The sequence below is a fragment of the Vombatus ursinus genome, unplaced genomic scaffold (assembly GCF_900497805.2).
Source record: "Vombatus ursinus unplaced genomic scaffold, bare-nosed wombat genome assembly UNPS02000580.1, whole genome shotgun sequence".
NCBI lineage: Eukaryota > Metazoa > Chordata > Mammalia > Diprotodontia > Vombatidae > Vombatus > Vombatus ursinus.
Genome location: NW_020940358.1, coordinates 2,073,622 through 2,088,501, shown reverse-complemented (window position 1 = coordinate 2,088,501; position 14,880 = coordinate 2,073,622). Strand labels below are relative to the sequence as shown.

Here is a 14,880-nt window from a genome sequence, read left to right as displayed (position 1 = left end):
CATCCATTCCCCACAGCAAGGCACAAGGGAAACAATCAGAAGTTTCTGATTGCCCATGTCCTTTATCAAGAGGCCAAAGCCAAGTTCTTGAAAGAAGTGGCCAAGGTGCGAGCTCCATAGGATGGTACCCAAAGGCCCATCCCTAAGCATACTCTACTCTAACCCCATCCCCCTTCCCTGCTATACATGTAAAGTTTCAACTAGTATCATTATTATTATTATTATTATCATTACTAATAGTGGACTGTAAGGCCTATGAGAACAGGGACTGCTCCTTATCTAAACTCTATATTTCCCCTAGTACTCCATTACTTATAATAAGTATAAGACTGTTGGGAGGCTAAATGAGATAACATGTAAGTGTTATTTTAAAGTCAATAGATATTATTTATTACTACTAGTATCACTACCACCACCACTACTCTCTAAGGTCCATGAGAGCAGGGACTGTTCCTTATCTAAATTTTGTGTTTCCCCTAGTGTATAATCTATATGCACACAGTAGGTGCTTAAAAAAACATTCGCTGAATTACCGGACATTTTTCAGCATGTATAAGACCTCAGATGGTAGGTGAGAATTTTTAACATCAAACTCAGTGAGATCAGCTTCCAGCAAGGAGGGTGGGGGCTCCTTTGGCTGCAAGGTGGGATAGTCCTTCTTGAAACGTAGAATCCTACAAGGCAAAACGAACATATTCATTGCAGAAAAGGTCTAAGGTCCACAGATTTTTTAAAAATCATAAAAAAAAAAGTTAAACCATAACCATTTTATCCCCAGTGACATCCAAGGCAGCTTTCCAGATACCCAGTAAAATCATAACCACCTGAGCACTACCGAGCCACTAGGCCTTTAGGAGCATAAGTTCACAGTCATGTTAGTCTGAGCTCTACAGAATTAGGAACTATATCCATTAAGAAAAAAACACAGAATACTTTCCATAATATTAGGTTGCCTTCTCATCTGGATTAATCCTAACTACTGTTCTCTATCATTACAGTAGGCAACAATGACTTAATTGTATTGGAAGCAGTTGCTTAGCTCCCTCTAGAAAATGCCTATGTTCAATTATACAACCCCATCCGTACCTTTTAGCCAAAGACAGAACCTTGGTTCTCTTCCTCATCCTCTGCCGGGGCACAGTGTTGTTCCCAACAAGACTGTTTGGCAGGGTAGTCACCTAGAGAGGAAAAGACATGCAACTATGGCCACTTCTAAACAGAAGAAAATGAAAAACCTAAAAACAAGTAGGAATTTACCCCCACAAATTAGAGAAAAGAACAAAAATGCTCAGGATTTCTCCCAGGTCCTTAGAAAGAGATTTGAGCACAGACATACCTTTCTGTACATATATATCCAGTTGTATACAATAGATTTGCAGTTTCATGTGTAACCATCTTTTTTAAAATTATACTATGTTACGGAAATACTTGTTTTATTCTATAAATTAGAAATAAAATAAATATTCAAACAGAAAATATATATATATATATGTGCGTGTGTGTGTATATATATATATCCAGTTCAGCAAAGAGCAGTGTCACTAATGAAGGTGAATTTTTATTTTAAATTTTATTTTTCACAATCATTCTATATCTATTCCACTTATATTTTTCTATCCCCACAGCAGCTAGGTTGCACAGTGGATAGAGTACAGGGCCTGGAGTCAGGAGGACCTGAGTTCAAATCTGGCCTCAGACACACACTAGCTGTGTGACCCAGGGCAAGTCACTTAACCCCATCTGCCTCAGTTCCTCCTCTGTAAAATGAGCTAGAGAAGGAAATGGCAAACCACTCCAGAATCTTTGCCAAGAAAACTCTAAATGAGGTCACAGAGAGTCAGACATGACTGAAATGACACAAAAACAATCTCTGTATGATTATGTTTAAATGAATGTTATCCATACTTTCTGTAGTAAAAATTTAGAAATATTTTTATTCATGTTTCTGAAATACAGTTATCTAAAGAGGGTTTATATTTCCCAATATACAACACAGGTGAATGGGTAACCAGGGAAATGGTATTTACATATACATATATCACCTCTTAAATACTAATGCATACATATAAGAGATTGAAAAATATATGGAGGAATTAACCATGAAAATAATTTCAGTGGCTCAGCAAAGATGAGTACAAATCACTGAATGATTTTTCCCAACACTTCCCAAGTCCCATAGCACTGCTGTGAAGTGAGGCAAGGACTACTGATCCATTTACAACCAAAAAATATACCAATAGTAGAGGGAGGGGTATAATCAAGGACTTCTCCTGACCACAGTGCTTCCAGAATGTTAAGTTCCCAAAAAGTGGAGGTCATCTCTAAAAGCATCATTCCTGCTATGACATCTGTTTAAGTCAGGTAGTTCCATTATCCACTACAGGATGGTATTCTAAGCCCTAGCAGAAGGAAACCTCTCACAGAATCCATTAAAAGCACGCAAAGACCACAGTGCCACCTGGGGAAAATGAGGAGCATTACTTCTGACAGGTACTCAGGAATAATTTAACTTCATAGTTTTCCTGATCCCTCCAACACCATGCTTCTAACCAAGCTGCTCAATGTCCCGTCCATTTCTCAGAGAAGAGACGACATCTCTAAGCCTTCATGCACTTGCCAAAGGCAGAGTACCAAGTGCTCCAAACCAAATGCCACATTTTACCAATTCCCATCCATGACTATTTAATAGCATATGGTTGCTAATTATTCTTCAAAACCTTCAGAACTGTTTGTGGGTGGAGGGTTAACAGTACATAGCTGTCTCTTGTCAAGAACAGCTAAGGTAGCATGAAAGGGGAATAATTACATGCCCAACAAAGCAGTTGGGGTGAGAATCTTTCAAGGAGGCTTATAGCAGTAGTTTACTATTCCTTGTGCCTCCCCTTAGGGGTTTCCCCCTTTCACATATGGGACAATCAAAGGAATCTTATTTTATGTAAGCCTTATGAGTGTTCCCTGGCCAAGAAAACTACCTAAGTTTCTATCTCCAATTGAGATCAGGAGAAGCATTGTAGCTAGTAAGCATTTAATAAATGCTTGCAAATTGATTGAATCAAACATAGAAAAATTTCCTGGATCCCAAGCAGTCCCCAGTGCTCAGAGACAACTCCATTAGATTCACTTCATCACTTTATTCTACTGCTGCACACTTACCTTCCTCATGATCTTTCTGCCATAAAACATCATTTTGTCTCTTTTACGGAACCTATACTGAGGAGACACTGAAAGCCGATGTGCTGAAAGGCAGAAAAGGAAACAGTATAGCTTTCAGTGGGTCTCTAAAAACACTTTCCAGTAAAGGCAAGAGAAGGAAATCTGAAATAGTAGAGGGAGGTGGGGTACAGTATACAGAATGAATCTGACACATGAAATACCCTGCTAGATTCAAAATCAGACTATCAGGAACCTTCTTTTTCTTTTTTTACTCATTGTTGAGGCCCCTGAGAATACAGATAACTATAAGCATAAGCTCTACTTCTTCATCTTAGCACTATTTAACATTTAGAAAAAAGTATGTCATTATAACTAGTGAACCTCCTCTAAATTACCCAGACAGATCAGCACCACAAGTCATTACATGGAGAGCAAGAAACCATTAGGGCCAACCTAAGGTCAAAGTATATCATATCATAAGGTACATAACCAGAAATCAGACTCTTCCTTATCTTAGGAAAAAGGCTCTGTCTTAGTATATTCTTTCTTCCCCTCCACCCAGGAAGTCAGAAATTTCTGCCCTGGTTCTCTTTCCAGTTAAGGTCTAAATGGGCTAAGCTTTCCTGATATATATTCATTTACCCTTGATTTGGACAGGCCACTAAATTCCAGCTTACAGACAACCTGGGCCTCCAAGCCATGTATATGGGACAAAGACAACTGGCATCCTTCTCTCTTATCCCCACCCTCTATGGACCAAACCCAAACACAGGATACTTACAAGACCACTTCATCTTCTTGTAAACAAAATAGATGACAATGCCGATGAAAAGAAGTGCTAAGGTAGCGCCAATTATGATTCCTCTTATCTGGATGTATAAGTTAAAAACAAAGCAGGACTATCAATAAGAAGCTAACGATCATCCTAAGCTTTTTCTGGCAGCAAAACCCAACCACCCTGAAATCCTAGACCCATCAAATTTTCCCTGAATTTAGGCTGATAGGGAAGGAAAGAAAAACAATGAACATCGAGAAGAAGAGGAAGGTATCAAAACACAGGTATCTGGTATCAATAGCTGACCAGAGACAGAATTCATGGTCTTAACTCATAGCCAGAAGAAAGTTCCCTCCATCCAAACATAGTGTTTACCATGGTTGAGTGCTTATAATATTCCACTAACTGCATAATCCAGGAGTATGAGGTAGTAGTCAAAGACATGACCTAAAGGAGAGAACACAACATATGAGAAGAAAAGAGTCAGAGAATAGTCTAAGGCATCTGCCCTCCCATCACATACCCCAGCAGAAATCTTCTTGCTTAACAGATGGCAGGAGGAAATGAGAGCAGCATTAGAAGCCAGTGAGAATGAGGTTTCCATAAGTCAATGACATGAATGATTTAAACACACATATAGTTCTCAGACTTCACATAGTATCTCTCTAGTGCATTTATCATGTAACACTATATATTATACTTACTTGTGTTTCTTTCTTATCCCCTCTACTTGACTATAATACAAGTTCCAAGAGGAAATCCACAATTTCTATCACCCTCAGTGTACACAGTAAGTACTTAGCTTCAAGAATATTTAAATTATTGTCTAGTGATTTTTTTTTTTACCTAATGTTTTCTGGATTGGACACTATTCCCTCATGCCAACTATTTCAATGATTTAAACTACTAAAATCCCATCTCATATACAGGCAGGATTTAAGCAGTCTTCCTTCCATTGAGAACAGATATTTGTGCCATCTAGATATATAAAGTATCTATGGTTTCAGACACTATGAACTATCCATGTCTAGGTTTGGCTTCCAATGAGCATCTAATGGAAAATGCCTTGTTAGACTACAAAGTAAGTAGAGGAAAGGGAAATTCAGAAGAATTTGAACACCTTATTTACAATCAGAAGCCAGACCTGGGCTAGAGCAGGAAAAAGTTGTAGGAATGGGACAAATGATTTCAGGTTCACAGTATAATTTGGTTGATCAGGAAACAGGCAAACAAAATCTCATATTCATATTATTTCTTTCTTGAGACTAACCACAAGTAAATTCCAATATCAAAGACTAGCAAATGGGGCATCCAAAGTGGTGAGTCAGAATTAGAGACCTCATGCAAGAGAAAATAAAAGTCACCAGGAAAAAGGAAAAAGGTCCCAAACGCTACAGCAAAGCCCCGGCTCTAAATTCCTACCTCTAGTCACCCAATCACTAAGTAGCATAATGAAATGAATATTAGTTAATCAGAAGCTATGGGTCTTTATTCGTGGCCTACAACATGACTTTGGGTTGTCACTTATGCCCTTTTTGTGCCTTGGCTCCTCCCTTAAAAAGTCATAATATATCCACTGAATCATAAAGTGATTTATGATAACCATAAAGATAGTTGATTAATGAATTCCGAAAATGTAACAGTACATAAATACAAGTCATATTACATTTTAAACCAAGTGGTGGGATATGGCCACCTTTTGTAGGACTCTTCAGAAAACTGGAGTAAGCCATCTGGATTCTGAGAATATTAAATACCAATTAACGAGCCAAACAAAAAATAGCTAGAAATAGAGAAGTACTATAGGTATTTGTTACTCTCTGGTATCCAGGAAATGAGGCTAAAGTTACAAGGCAGAGGCCTAGATTTTTTAGAAAGTATAAAAAGACACTACTAGGCACATAGTGATAGCTGGGCACAAAGCTAATCAGAAAATATTGAAGGTAATACTGAGTTTCCAGAAGTAGAAGGATCAGGGGGCCAGGAAGCCAGAAAAGTAAAACAGTATGAAAAATCTTCAGGTCTCAGGTAAGCATGCACAATACACATAATGCCTGGGCTCCTTCCTCTTCCTTTACCCTATTCTAAACTCTGTCTTAATATTTAAAGGCAAGTGCTGGCTGCCTCAGTTTACCCACTGTAAAAAGGAGATAATAACAGCACCTACCTCCCAGGGTTGTTGGAATGAGATAATAATTGAGATAAACAAGATAATAATTGTAAAGCACTCAGCACAAAGTCTGGCACAGAGTAAACACTACATAAATGTTAGCTGTTGTTATTATTACCTACCCCCCAAAAAAAAGTTAGAGACAAAAGGCAGCAGGTGATAGGGTGGAGAATGACATGAAGTAGGAACTTGTTAGTCCTTTCAAGTCTCAGTTGAACAAATTCAGGGCTCCTTTTAGCTGCCAGAGACAATACCTGTTTCCCTTCACCCTAATACTTTCACAGCTGACTCATCTATTAAAAAGCCAAAAAGAGATTCTGGGAAGGATTTAGTGCCATACAGACTTGGGAAGAACAAGGAGCATTGCAGGGCATAACACCCTGGAGAGGATCAGGAACTAGATCTGTGACTTCACTGGGAATAGGGAACTCCTAGGTGAAGGTTCTAGCAATGTAGGTCAGCACCTTCTCAGCAATTAATAGTCTCAAAGAGTTGCTTGGGGCATTAAGAGGTTAAGTGACTTGCCCAGGGTCACATGGTCATTTTGTGTTAGTGTCCTAAGAGCACTAGGGAGAGTCCCTAGAAAACATAAAAAACATTATAATCAAGATGAATCTGGAAGAGTCTAAAACCCAAGCTTGGAATCCAAGCAGGAGTCAGGACTGAGAGGTCACAGGCTTTAACTTCCAAGATGAGGCAATTCCCTCCACCCTGTCTGTGGTGCCGACGATGGCCCAACAGTCTCAAGGATAGATCTGATACAGCTGCAAAGAAGGTATTCACTGTCACAAGAGGTCTCTGATTTAATGAACAATCCTGACTATGCCCCAACCCCTATTACCTCACTGCTGGACAGGTTAGATGCTGGAATCTTAGATTTAGAATTAACAGGAACATTAGAGATCAGTATCCCCTTGCTTTACAGAAGAGAAAACTAAAACCCAAACAGGTTAAGTGATTTACACACACATTGAAGGGTAAAGGTTTAGGGTAAAGTGAACTTCACAGAAAGTTCCTAGTTGCACATACTACATGAAGCGTAAAAACAAGTTTTGCCCTACCTATTACAGGCCAACACACAGATATTCCTGACACACAAATACACACACACACACACACACACACACACACACACACACACACAGAGCAAGATTCCAATACAAGATTTTAAGAAAGTAAACCCTAACAGAAAAGTCCTTTCCAGAAATGACCTGAGAAAAGAAATGTTAAGGATCTGACTTGTCAACCCTAGGCTTGTCACTTCCCCTTTGTGAGCAGAGGCTCACGTTAAAATGAGAAAAATACTTGCACTACCTACTTTGTGTGGTTGAAAAGAAAGCACTTCATAAATCTTTAAATGCCTTTAATAATTCAAAGGTAAATTATCATTATTATTATTACCATCACCATTATTGCTGAGTTCTCCTAGTATACATACCTTTGTGTAGGATTTATTCAATTCCTTCTCCATAGCTAAAAATAAAATAAACAAAATGGAATGAATAAAGTACAGCCTGGTTCTGCCAAAGATCAACTACTCAAATAACTAATGTTTAACTCAGCAAAGTAACAATTTTTAGCTGTGTTTACATGTCCAATTTCTAAGTCAAACTAAGTTTTCTGTTGACAGGCAAATTACTCTTTGAAGGCTCCATTCCCATGAAAAGAAGCTGTCCCCACGGAAGCATCTGCTGTTCCAAAGTCTCAATCTGTAAACAACAGTCACATGGCTAATACGCTCTTCAGCCAAAAGTTCCCACTACTGACAGCCAAGCAGCGACAAGCTACTGTAAGGAGTAGCCAAGAAGAAAAGGGCTTCCTTTCTCTCCAGAAACTTGTTACAGCCATTGCTACAGCTACAGCTGCGTCCTACCTCAATTTCAAATGCTCCAGACTCTATCTGGGCATTTCCCAGGATCTGCTGGGGGAAGAGAAGGCGAAACTGGAGGAGAATGGAAAGGGAAAGAGCATTTTAAGAGGAACACAGAGAATGTACTGCTTCTTCTGAGAACTGTTTACCGGGTTTGGCATACACCGGGACTAGCTGACCTACATATGCAAGTCATCTAACCTGGGCTAAAACCCAAAGATTCAGGGCTTAGTCACCACTCTGACACTATTCTCCACCCCAGAGTTGGGAGTCACTGTCTGTCCACTGCCTTCGCTTTGGGAAGCCCCCACCAAACCCCCATTGATTGGCCTTGGAATATCAGGCTATGTGCCAAGCTCACCAGTGTCAGTTAACAAAGGGAAAAGATTGAGTGTGAAATTACTCCTGGAATATACAGAGGGAAGGAGAGCAGGTCAAAGAATTCGGGTGGAGGGAAATTATGAGGGGAGGGGATACATGAAGAGAAGCGGGGGGAGGGAGCAATGAAGAATATCACTAGGTGGAGAAGTAGGTGCAGGGCAGTTGGGGAGCAGTGGGGGATTTGTATGAGGGGAAAGAAGGGGGTGAGATTATTATGAAGATGGATTGTGGGAAGCGTCACCAGGAGCACTACAGAGTAGAGAAACTTGGGCAGGGTAGGCAGTGTCACTGGGGGACATGGTGGGGGGGGGGGGAATGTTGCTGGGCAAAGTTGAAGAAAGTGGAGAATGTCTCGGAAAAGGACAACGAAGACACGGGGTGTGGGAGCAGAGGGGGGAAACCGTGGGAAACGTCCCTGGGAGCAGCAGAGTGTCCGGGGTGGAGCTGGTAGGGAATATCCCTGGGGCAAGACATAAGACGGAATGAGGGGGGAAGGCAGCTGGAACGTCACTGGTGAAAAAGATCGGGAAACACGAGGAGAACTCAGGGAAGAGTGTAAAGTGTCACTGGGGGAGATGCAGGAGGAAATGTGACAAGGGGGACAGACGGTGGGGGAGTTCTGGGGGAGGGGCAGTGGGCGATGTCACTGGGGGGGACGCGAGAGCACAGCAGGGAGTCAGCGGGGAGGGAGGAGGGGGCTCTGGGCGGAGTTGGGAGGGACACCGACGGGGAAGTCACGCGAGGAGGGCTTTCCTGAGTGACAGTGGGTCTGAGCTCCCGATTCCGGCTCACACAGGTGCCCAACCACTTCTGGGCCTCGTCTCCCCGAGGGGCGTGGCCGAAGGACGACGTCAGCGGTCACTCGGCTTGGGCCCCCACTCACCGGCCAGCGAGGCAGCTGCCATCAACCCGCCTCAGCCGCTCCCGCTCCGGCTCCGGAGCCGGGATTTCTCTTCCTCCCACGACATCGGCTCTCTCTGCTGGGCCTCGCCCCCTCGGACAGCCGAGGCCCCGCATTGGTGGAGGCGCCTGCGACCAATCGGAGCGAGTTTTGTTCCGACGTCCGAGGTGCTGGCGGCTGGAGCGTGAGCGGCCGAGGTGACCTAGTGCGGCTGTGCGGGGCGCTGAGGGTGCGGGGCTCTGCCCTCTGGGCTGGGGTCGGGACAGCGAAGGACAACCCCGGGGGGCTGGGGCAGGGCGCGGAGCTTCGGGGTTAGAAGGCTCTCGGCCTCTGGCTGACCTGCAGGGGCGGATGCGACGAGCTCGCCGACGCTCCCCCTGCCGCCTCTGGCGGCCCTCCTGGGACCATCCAGTAATTCCTGTGCTTTGGTAGGGTCTTTATTAGCCTTCATCAGTCAGCATTTATTAAGTTCCTGGTGTGTGTGCCCCCTAGGCCGAAGGGCCAGCAGTAGATAAGAGTGCCAGGCTTGGAGTCACGAAGACTCATCTTCCTAAGTTCAAATCCGGCGTCAGACACTTATTAGCTGTGTGACCCTAGGCAAGTCACTTAACCCCGTCTGCCTCACTTTCCTCATCTGCAAAATTAGCTGGAGAGGAAATGGCGAACCACTCCGGTATCTTTGCCAAAGAATGGGCAGATGGGATCACGAGGAGTTGGGCACAATAAGTGTGGCAGGAACTGTGCTAAGTGCACTAAGGTAAATTATTTAAAGGCAGGTACCGGGTATGATCTACAAACCCTGCCCTGGTCTAGGGCTCTGCACGTAGTAGGTAGACACTTAATAAATATTTGTCGAGTGAACGGACTTTATCAGCGCTGTGCTTGGTACTCCCTTATTATGTCCAAACAGGGCTGCTCTCTCAGAAGCTGGCAGTAGCCGTCTAGGAAAGGGCATGAAGCACTCGACAAACACCGAGGGAATTGAATTCACTGGATGTGCTTAATCAGCATGAGTCTGCCTAACTGCCCAAGAACAGTTAGTGATGCAAGTGATGGCACCATGCAGTGTGGTGACAGGAGGCTAAATAAGTTATGAATTTAACTCTCGATTTTTCTCTCTCACCTCACAGATACAAATATGGGCCTCCTTTCAGCTCTGACTCGAGGCTTGGTCCGAGGGGCAGACAGAATGAGCAAATGGACAAGCAAGCGTGGCCCCCGAACCTTCTACAAAGGTCGAGGAGCCAAGTTTACTGGCTTTTCTTCAGGTGGGAAATTTGTGAAGGTGAAGGAAATGGTCCCTGAGTTTGTAGTTCCAGATTTGACAGGCTTCAAACTCAAGCCATATGTGTCCTACCAAGCTCCAGCTGGCACAGATGAACCACTGACAGCCAAGCAGCTCTTTATGGAAGCTGTAGCACCTTCGATTGAAAAGGACTTTAAAGAAGGAACTTTTGACCCTAATAACCTGGAAAAGTATGGCTTTGAGCCCACCCAAGAAGGCAAGCTGTTCCAGCTATATCCTAAAAACTATGTGCAATAAGAATAAAGAATTGTCCAGCCAGTAACCATTCATTCTCCTGTGTATTGCAAACAGCCTTTGAACAAGGCTTGTACAGCTAATTTAAGAATGAGAGGAGGCAGCATTTTTCTTATCCCAACTTTATTAAAGAGAAGTTTTATTCCATTTTTAATTTTGTGGTATCAGGTTATCCTGTTAATTCAGGCTACATAAGCAGCATTATTCAATAAACATTTATTAAGTGCCTACTCTGCTAGGCAAAACAAAATCAGAAAAAGGAAATCTCTGCCCTTAAGGAGCTTACAATCTAATGGGAGAAAACTACCCAAGGGAGGGAAGACCAGAGTGGGTCAGATTATGGAGTCAAAACCAAACACAACTAATGGGGGAAATAGAGAGTTCCCTAGGAGTTCTACCCTCCCTATAAAGGAAGGCTTTTGGAGGAGCTTTCCACCCTCTGGCTCTCCAACTGGAGGGGAGAGGGAACTGAGGCAGAAAGTGGAGTATCAAAAGTTGAGCCAATCTTCATGATGATGAAATTGGAGGTATTGGCTTATCCTGGGGGAGCATTCCCTGATGTTGAAACCAAACAGAACTTGGAAGTGGAAAGAGAAATAGTAATACTTAAAGGTATATGTCAGAATAGGCTAATAAAGCCACATCTGATCACCAAGCTAATGTATACAGAGTTTCTGTTTGCTGAGAAACATTGAAAGAAAATTATATTTCGGAAAATCAGCAGTTAACAAGAGAGCATATCCCCCAAAATAATAAAATTGCCTCCGAGCCAGTCTGAATTTTTTAATCAGATGAGATGATGAAATTGCTTCTTGGATTTGTGGATTGTAGGGAGATCCTATAATGTATACAAGTTTTGCAGAACTTAAGCCTTTAAATCCACTTGAAAATAGCAAAGTTTATGAAGGAAGAATAAGAACATTATGTGGTTGGATACATACGGTTAGTAGTGGGAGATTTGGTGAGAGAAAATATTTCATCATGTAACCAGGTGACACTTCTTACAAAACAGACCTGGATATCCTATCGTGCTTTAGGAGAGAGGCAGTTCTTTAATTTTAACACTTCATAGAAAGATGCTTACCTGTCTTAAGACCCTAGACCTTAATTCGTGGCTACCTAAAATAAGTCTCTCATAGTTTAGGGCCTTACCGTGTTTTCCAGAGGTACCACTCTGAATGTCAATTGACAAAGATCTATGATTTCCTGGGTATGGGAACTACCAATTCAGATGCCACAACCCATTTATAACTTACTAGATAGTAAAAGAAAGTTGCCTGAGGCTCAAATAGGTTAGATAATTTGCTTGTCACACAGCTAGAATCACAGGCACAATATATACCCAGGCATTTCGGTTTCTATCTAAAATGGAAACTAAAGCAAGTCAACAAGTATTTATTAAGCATCTTCTATGTGCCAGGCATTTTGCCCTACAAAATAAGGTAAAAGAATCCCTGGTCTCAAGAAGTTCAGAGTCTAATGGGAGAGGAAACCTGCAAACGATTACATACCTATAGACATATCCAGGATATGTTGGAGATAATCAGAAGGAAGGCACTAGTATTAAGAGAGATTGGGAAAGCTTCTTGTAGAAGACTGGATCTTAGCTAGGACTTGAAGAAAGTCAGGAGGCAACTGGGAGAGAATTCCAGGCATGGGGGACAGCCAGTGAAAATGTAGTCAGGAGAGAGTGTCCTGTTTAAAAAACAAGAGGAAGAAAAAAAACAAAAATAGGGGCAGCTAGATGGCACAGTGGATAGAGCACTGGCCCTGGATTCAGGAAGACCTGGGTTCAAATCCGGCTTCAGACACGTAACACTTACTAGCTGTGTTACTCTGGGCAGGTCACTTAACCCCAACTGCCTCACTAAAAAAAAAACAAAAAGAACAATAAGGAGGCCAATGTCACTGGATCATAGAGCATGTAGAAGGAAATAAGATATAAGAATAACCCAGGTTATGAAGGGCTTTCAAAGCCAAATAGAGGGTTTACTATTTGATACTGAACCTAATAATAGGAGGCCACTGGAGTGTACTGAGTTGAGGGAGGAGGAGGGGATTGGTGACATGGTCAAACCCATGCTTTAGGAAGATCAATATGATAGCTACATGAAGTGTAGACTCGATTTGGGAGAGACTTGAGGCAGTGAAACCAACCAGAAGGTTATCACAATAGTTCTGGTGTGAGGTAATGCGGACCTGCACCGGAGTGACCCAAGTACTTTAGATGGTGCAGTAAACAGCGCTAGAATTATTTTAAGAGTGCTACTAAGAAGAATTACAGAATATTTAATGCCATTGGGCAGGTGAGAGAGTGAGAAGTTGAGAGCCTAGGTGAATGGGAGGATGGTGGTGCCCTCTATAGTAACAGAGAAGTTAGGAAGAGGTGAGGGCTTGAGGAGGGAGGGAAGGAGAAGATAAGCCCCATTTTGGATGAAAAGCACCATGAAGTACAGCAATGACTGAACAGTATTTGCCTAAACAAAAACTCATCGTTGCTGTTTAGAGACAAGAGTGACAGAACTTGAACCTTTCTACTTTAAGGAAATGATAATAATTATCTTCTATACCTTTATCTGTCTAAAAAAAGTCACAATGATTTATAATGCTGCCTTCTAGAAGTGGAGCTTTTAAAAATTCAAATTAAAAAAAGGAAGAGTATTGTCAAAATCCCAATAGCTGTCAATAAACCAGGAACTTGATTTTTACAGGTTCTTGGGAGGGGTGAATAATAGCTACTTTCTTCCATAAATTCATTTAGTTTCATCTCAGCCTCACTTTTGGATTCTACTTAGAAATTTCATCTGGGAAATATTTGCTGCTCCTCTAGAAGCAATAGCATATTAGAAAAGTTTCCCCAACCATTCTTTTAGAGTGTTTTTACTCTAATTCTTCTCAGTGACCATTAAACCAATTTCCACAGATATCTAAATCAATCAGCTCTACAATCCATTCTATAGTGACTGGTGTAAATTATAGGGAGGCAGATTTTAACTCACCATAAACTACCAAACAAATAGTTGCTCAAAAATGGAACAGGCTACTTTATCAGGCAATGAGATTTCTTTCACTGGAAATATTCATGAAGAAGCTAGAGTAGATGACCACTTGTCCAAGATACTTAAAAAGAGCTACTCCGATATTCTGTAATTCTTAATGGTACTCTTAAAATAATTCTAGCACTCTATTGACTGAACCACCTAAAGGATATCGTGGAATAATGGCTAGAATTGTAGAGTGCTTTGAGGTTTGCAAAGTGGATTTCGTATATTATCTCATTTGAACTTCACAACAACCCTGTGAGGTGTTCATTATTATTGACCCCATTTCGGTTTTCCTAAGTGCCTTGTCCAGGGTGTATCATTATTGTCTGCGTCATGACTCCAATTTTGATCCTCCTCACTCCAAGTCCACAACTCCAGACATTATTCTATGATATCCTTTAGGTGGTTTAGTCAATAGAGTGCTAGAATTGGAGTGTGGAAAACCTACCTCAGGGGGCAGCTAGGTGGCACAGTGGATACAGCACTGGCCCTGGAGTCAAGAAGACCTGAGTTCATATTCGGCCTCAAACCAAACACTTGACACATACTAGCTGTGTTACCCTGGGCAAGTCACTTAACCCCAACTGCCTTTAAAAAAAAAAAAAAAAGAAACCTACCTCAGACACTTGGTAGCTGTGTGCTTCTAGACAAGTCACAACTTCAAGTGAAGTTTACAACTTCACTTCAGTTTCTTCATCTGTAAAATAGGGAGTTCCTACTTCACAGTTATCGTAAAAGTCAAGCATTTTCCAAGCCTAAAAGTGCTATATAAATATTAGCTATTATGTAGAGGAAGGACAAGGCAAGGGAGGCAGCTAATGGATGTTCCATTAGACAATATGTACAAGCCCAGCACTGGATTGCAACAGCCTGAGACCCAATAATCCAGCTCCAAATATTAGAAATTTTCTGAACTCAGTATTTTAAATACTGTCCCAGTGTCATCTACAGCCTTCTGGTCTCCCAGCTTCTAGGCCAAATTTTGTAGTCTCTTCTCTGAACAAAGTCAGCAAGTCAACTAACATTTATTAAGCACCTACTATATG

The 14,880-nt window shown here is 41.9% G+C and overlaps 2 protein-coding genes across 9 annotated transcripts in view; one reads left to right on the top strand and one right to left on the bottom strand.

Moving 5' to 3' along the window:
- PNPLA7 (patatin like phospholipase domain containing 7) overlaps positions 1-9,318 on the bottom strand; it is a 184,947-nt gene extending 175,629 nt beyond the window's left edge. For 2 of the 5 annotated variants that reach the window (XM_027849420.1, XM_027849427.1), the window contains exons 1-7: positions 9,233-9,318; positions 7,537-7,571; positions 4,304-4,375; positions 3,935-4,022; positions 3,154-3,236; positions 1,087-1,178; positions 534-674 (exon numbers count right to left, since the gene is read on the bottom strand). In XM_027849420.1, coding sequence (XP_027705221.1) covers positions 534-674; positions 1,087-1,178; positions 3,154-3,236; positions 3,935-4,022; positions 4,304-4,375; positions 7,537-7,571; positions 9,233-9,254 — 533 coding nt within the window. In that variant the 5' untranslated portion in view covers positions 9,255-9,318. Of the gene's footprint in view, positions 1-533; positions 675-1,086; positions 1,179-3,153; positions 3,237-3,934; positions 4,023-4,303; positions 4,376-7,536; positions 7,572-7,688; positions 7,797-7,971; positions 8,041-9,232 lie in introns of those variants that run through there. The other 3 variants (XM_027849422.1, XM_027849426.1, XM_027849421.1) reach the window with 3 other exon arrangements.
- Positions 7,875-10,944, top strand: MRPL41 (mitochondrial ribosomal protein L41). 4 transcript variants are annotated; one of them, XM_027849431.1, is made up of 3 exons: positions 7,875-8,159; positions 9,146-9,447; positions 10,381-10,638. In XM_027849431.1, the coding sequence occupies exons 1-3, from the start codon at positions 7,983-7,985 to the stop codon at positions 10,553-10,555; spliced, it is 654 nt and encodes a 217-aa protein (XP_027705232.1). In that variant the 5' UTR covers positions 7,875-7,982; the 3' UTR covers positions 10,556-10,638. The 4 variants fall into 4 exon arrangements, with proteins under 4 accessions (XP_027705232.1, XP_027705241.1, XP_027705259.1 ...); XM_027849440.1 differs by lacking the exon at positions 7,875-8,159 and having other exon boundaries at positions 9,366-9,447; positions 10,381-10,944; XM_027849458.1 differs by lacking the exon at positions 7,875-8,159 and having other exon boundaries at positions 9,411-9,479; positions 10,381-10,944.
- The last annotated feature ends 3,936 nt before the right edge of the window (positions 10,945-14,880 follow it).

Bases quoted from the DNA above. Each gene is read 5' to 3' on its own strand.
- MRPL41 (XM_027849431.1), top strand. From the start codon at position 7,983: ATGCTCCAGACTCTATCTGGGCATTTCCCAGGATCTGCTGGGGGAAGA. The intron at 8,160-9,145 runs GTCATCTAACCT...CGGCTCACACAG, and splicing joins TAGCTGACCTACATATGCAA to GTGCCCAACCACTTCTGGGC. The intron at 9,448-10,380 runs GTGACCTAGTGC...CTCACCTCACAG, and splicing joins CTGGAGCGTGAGCGGCCGAG to ATACAAATATGGGCCTCCTT.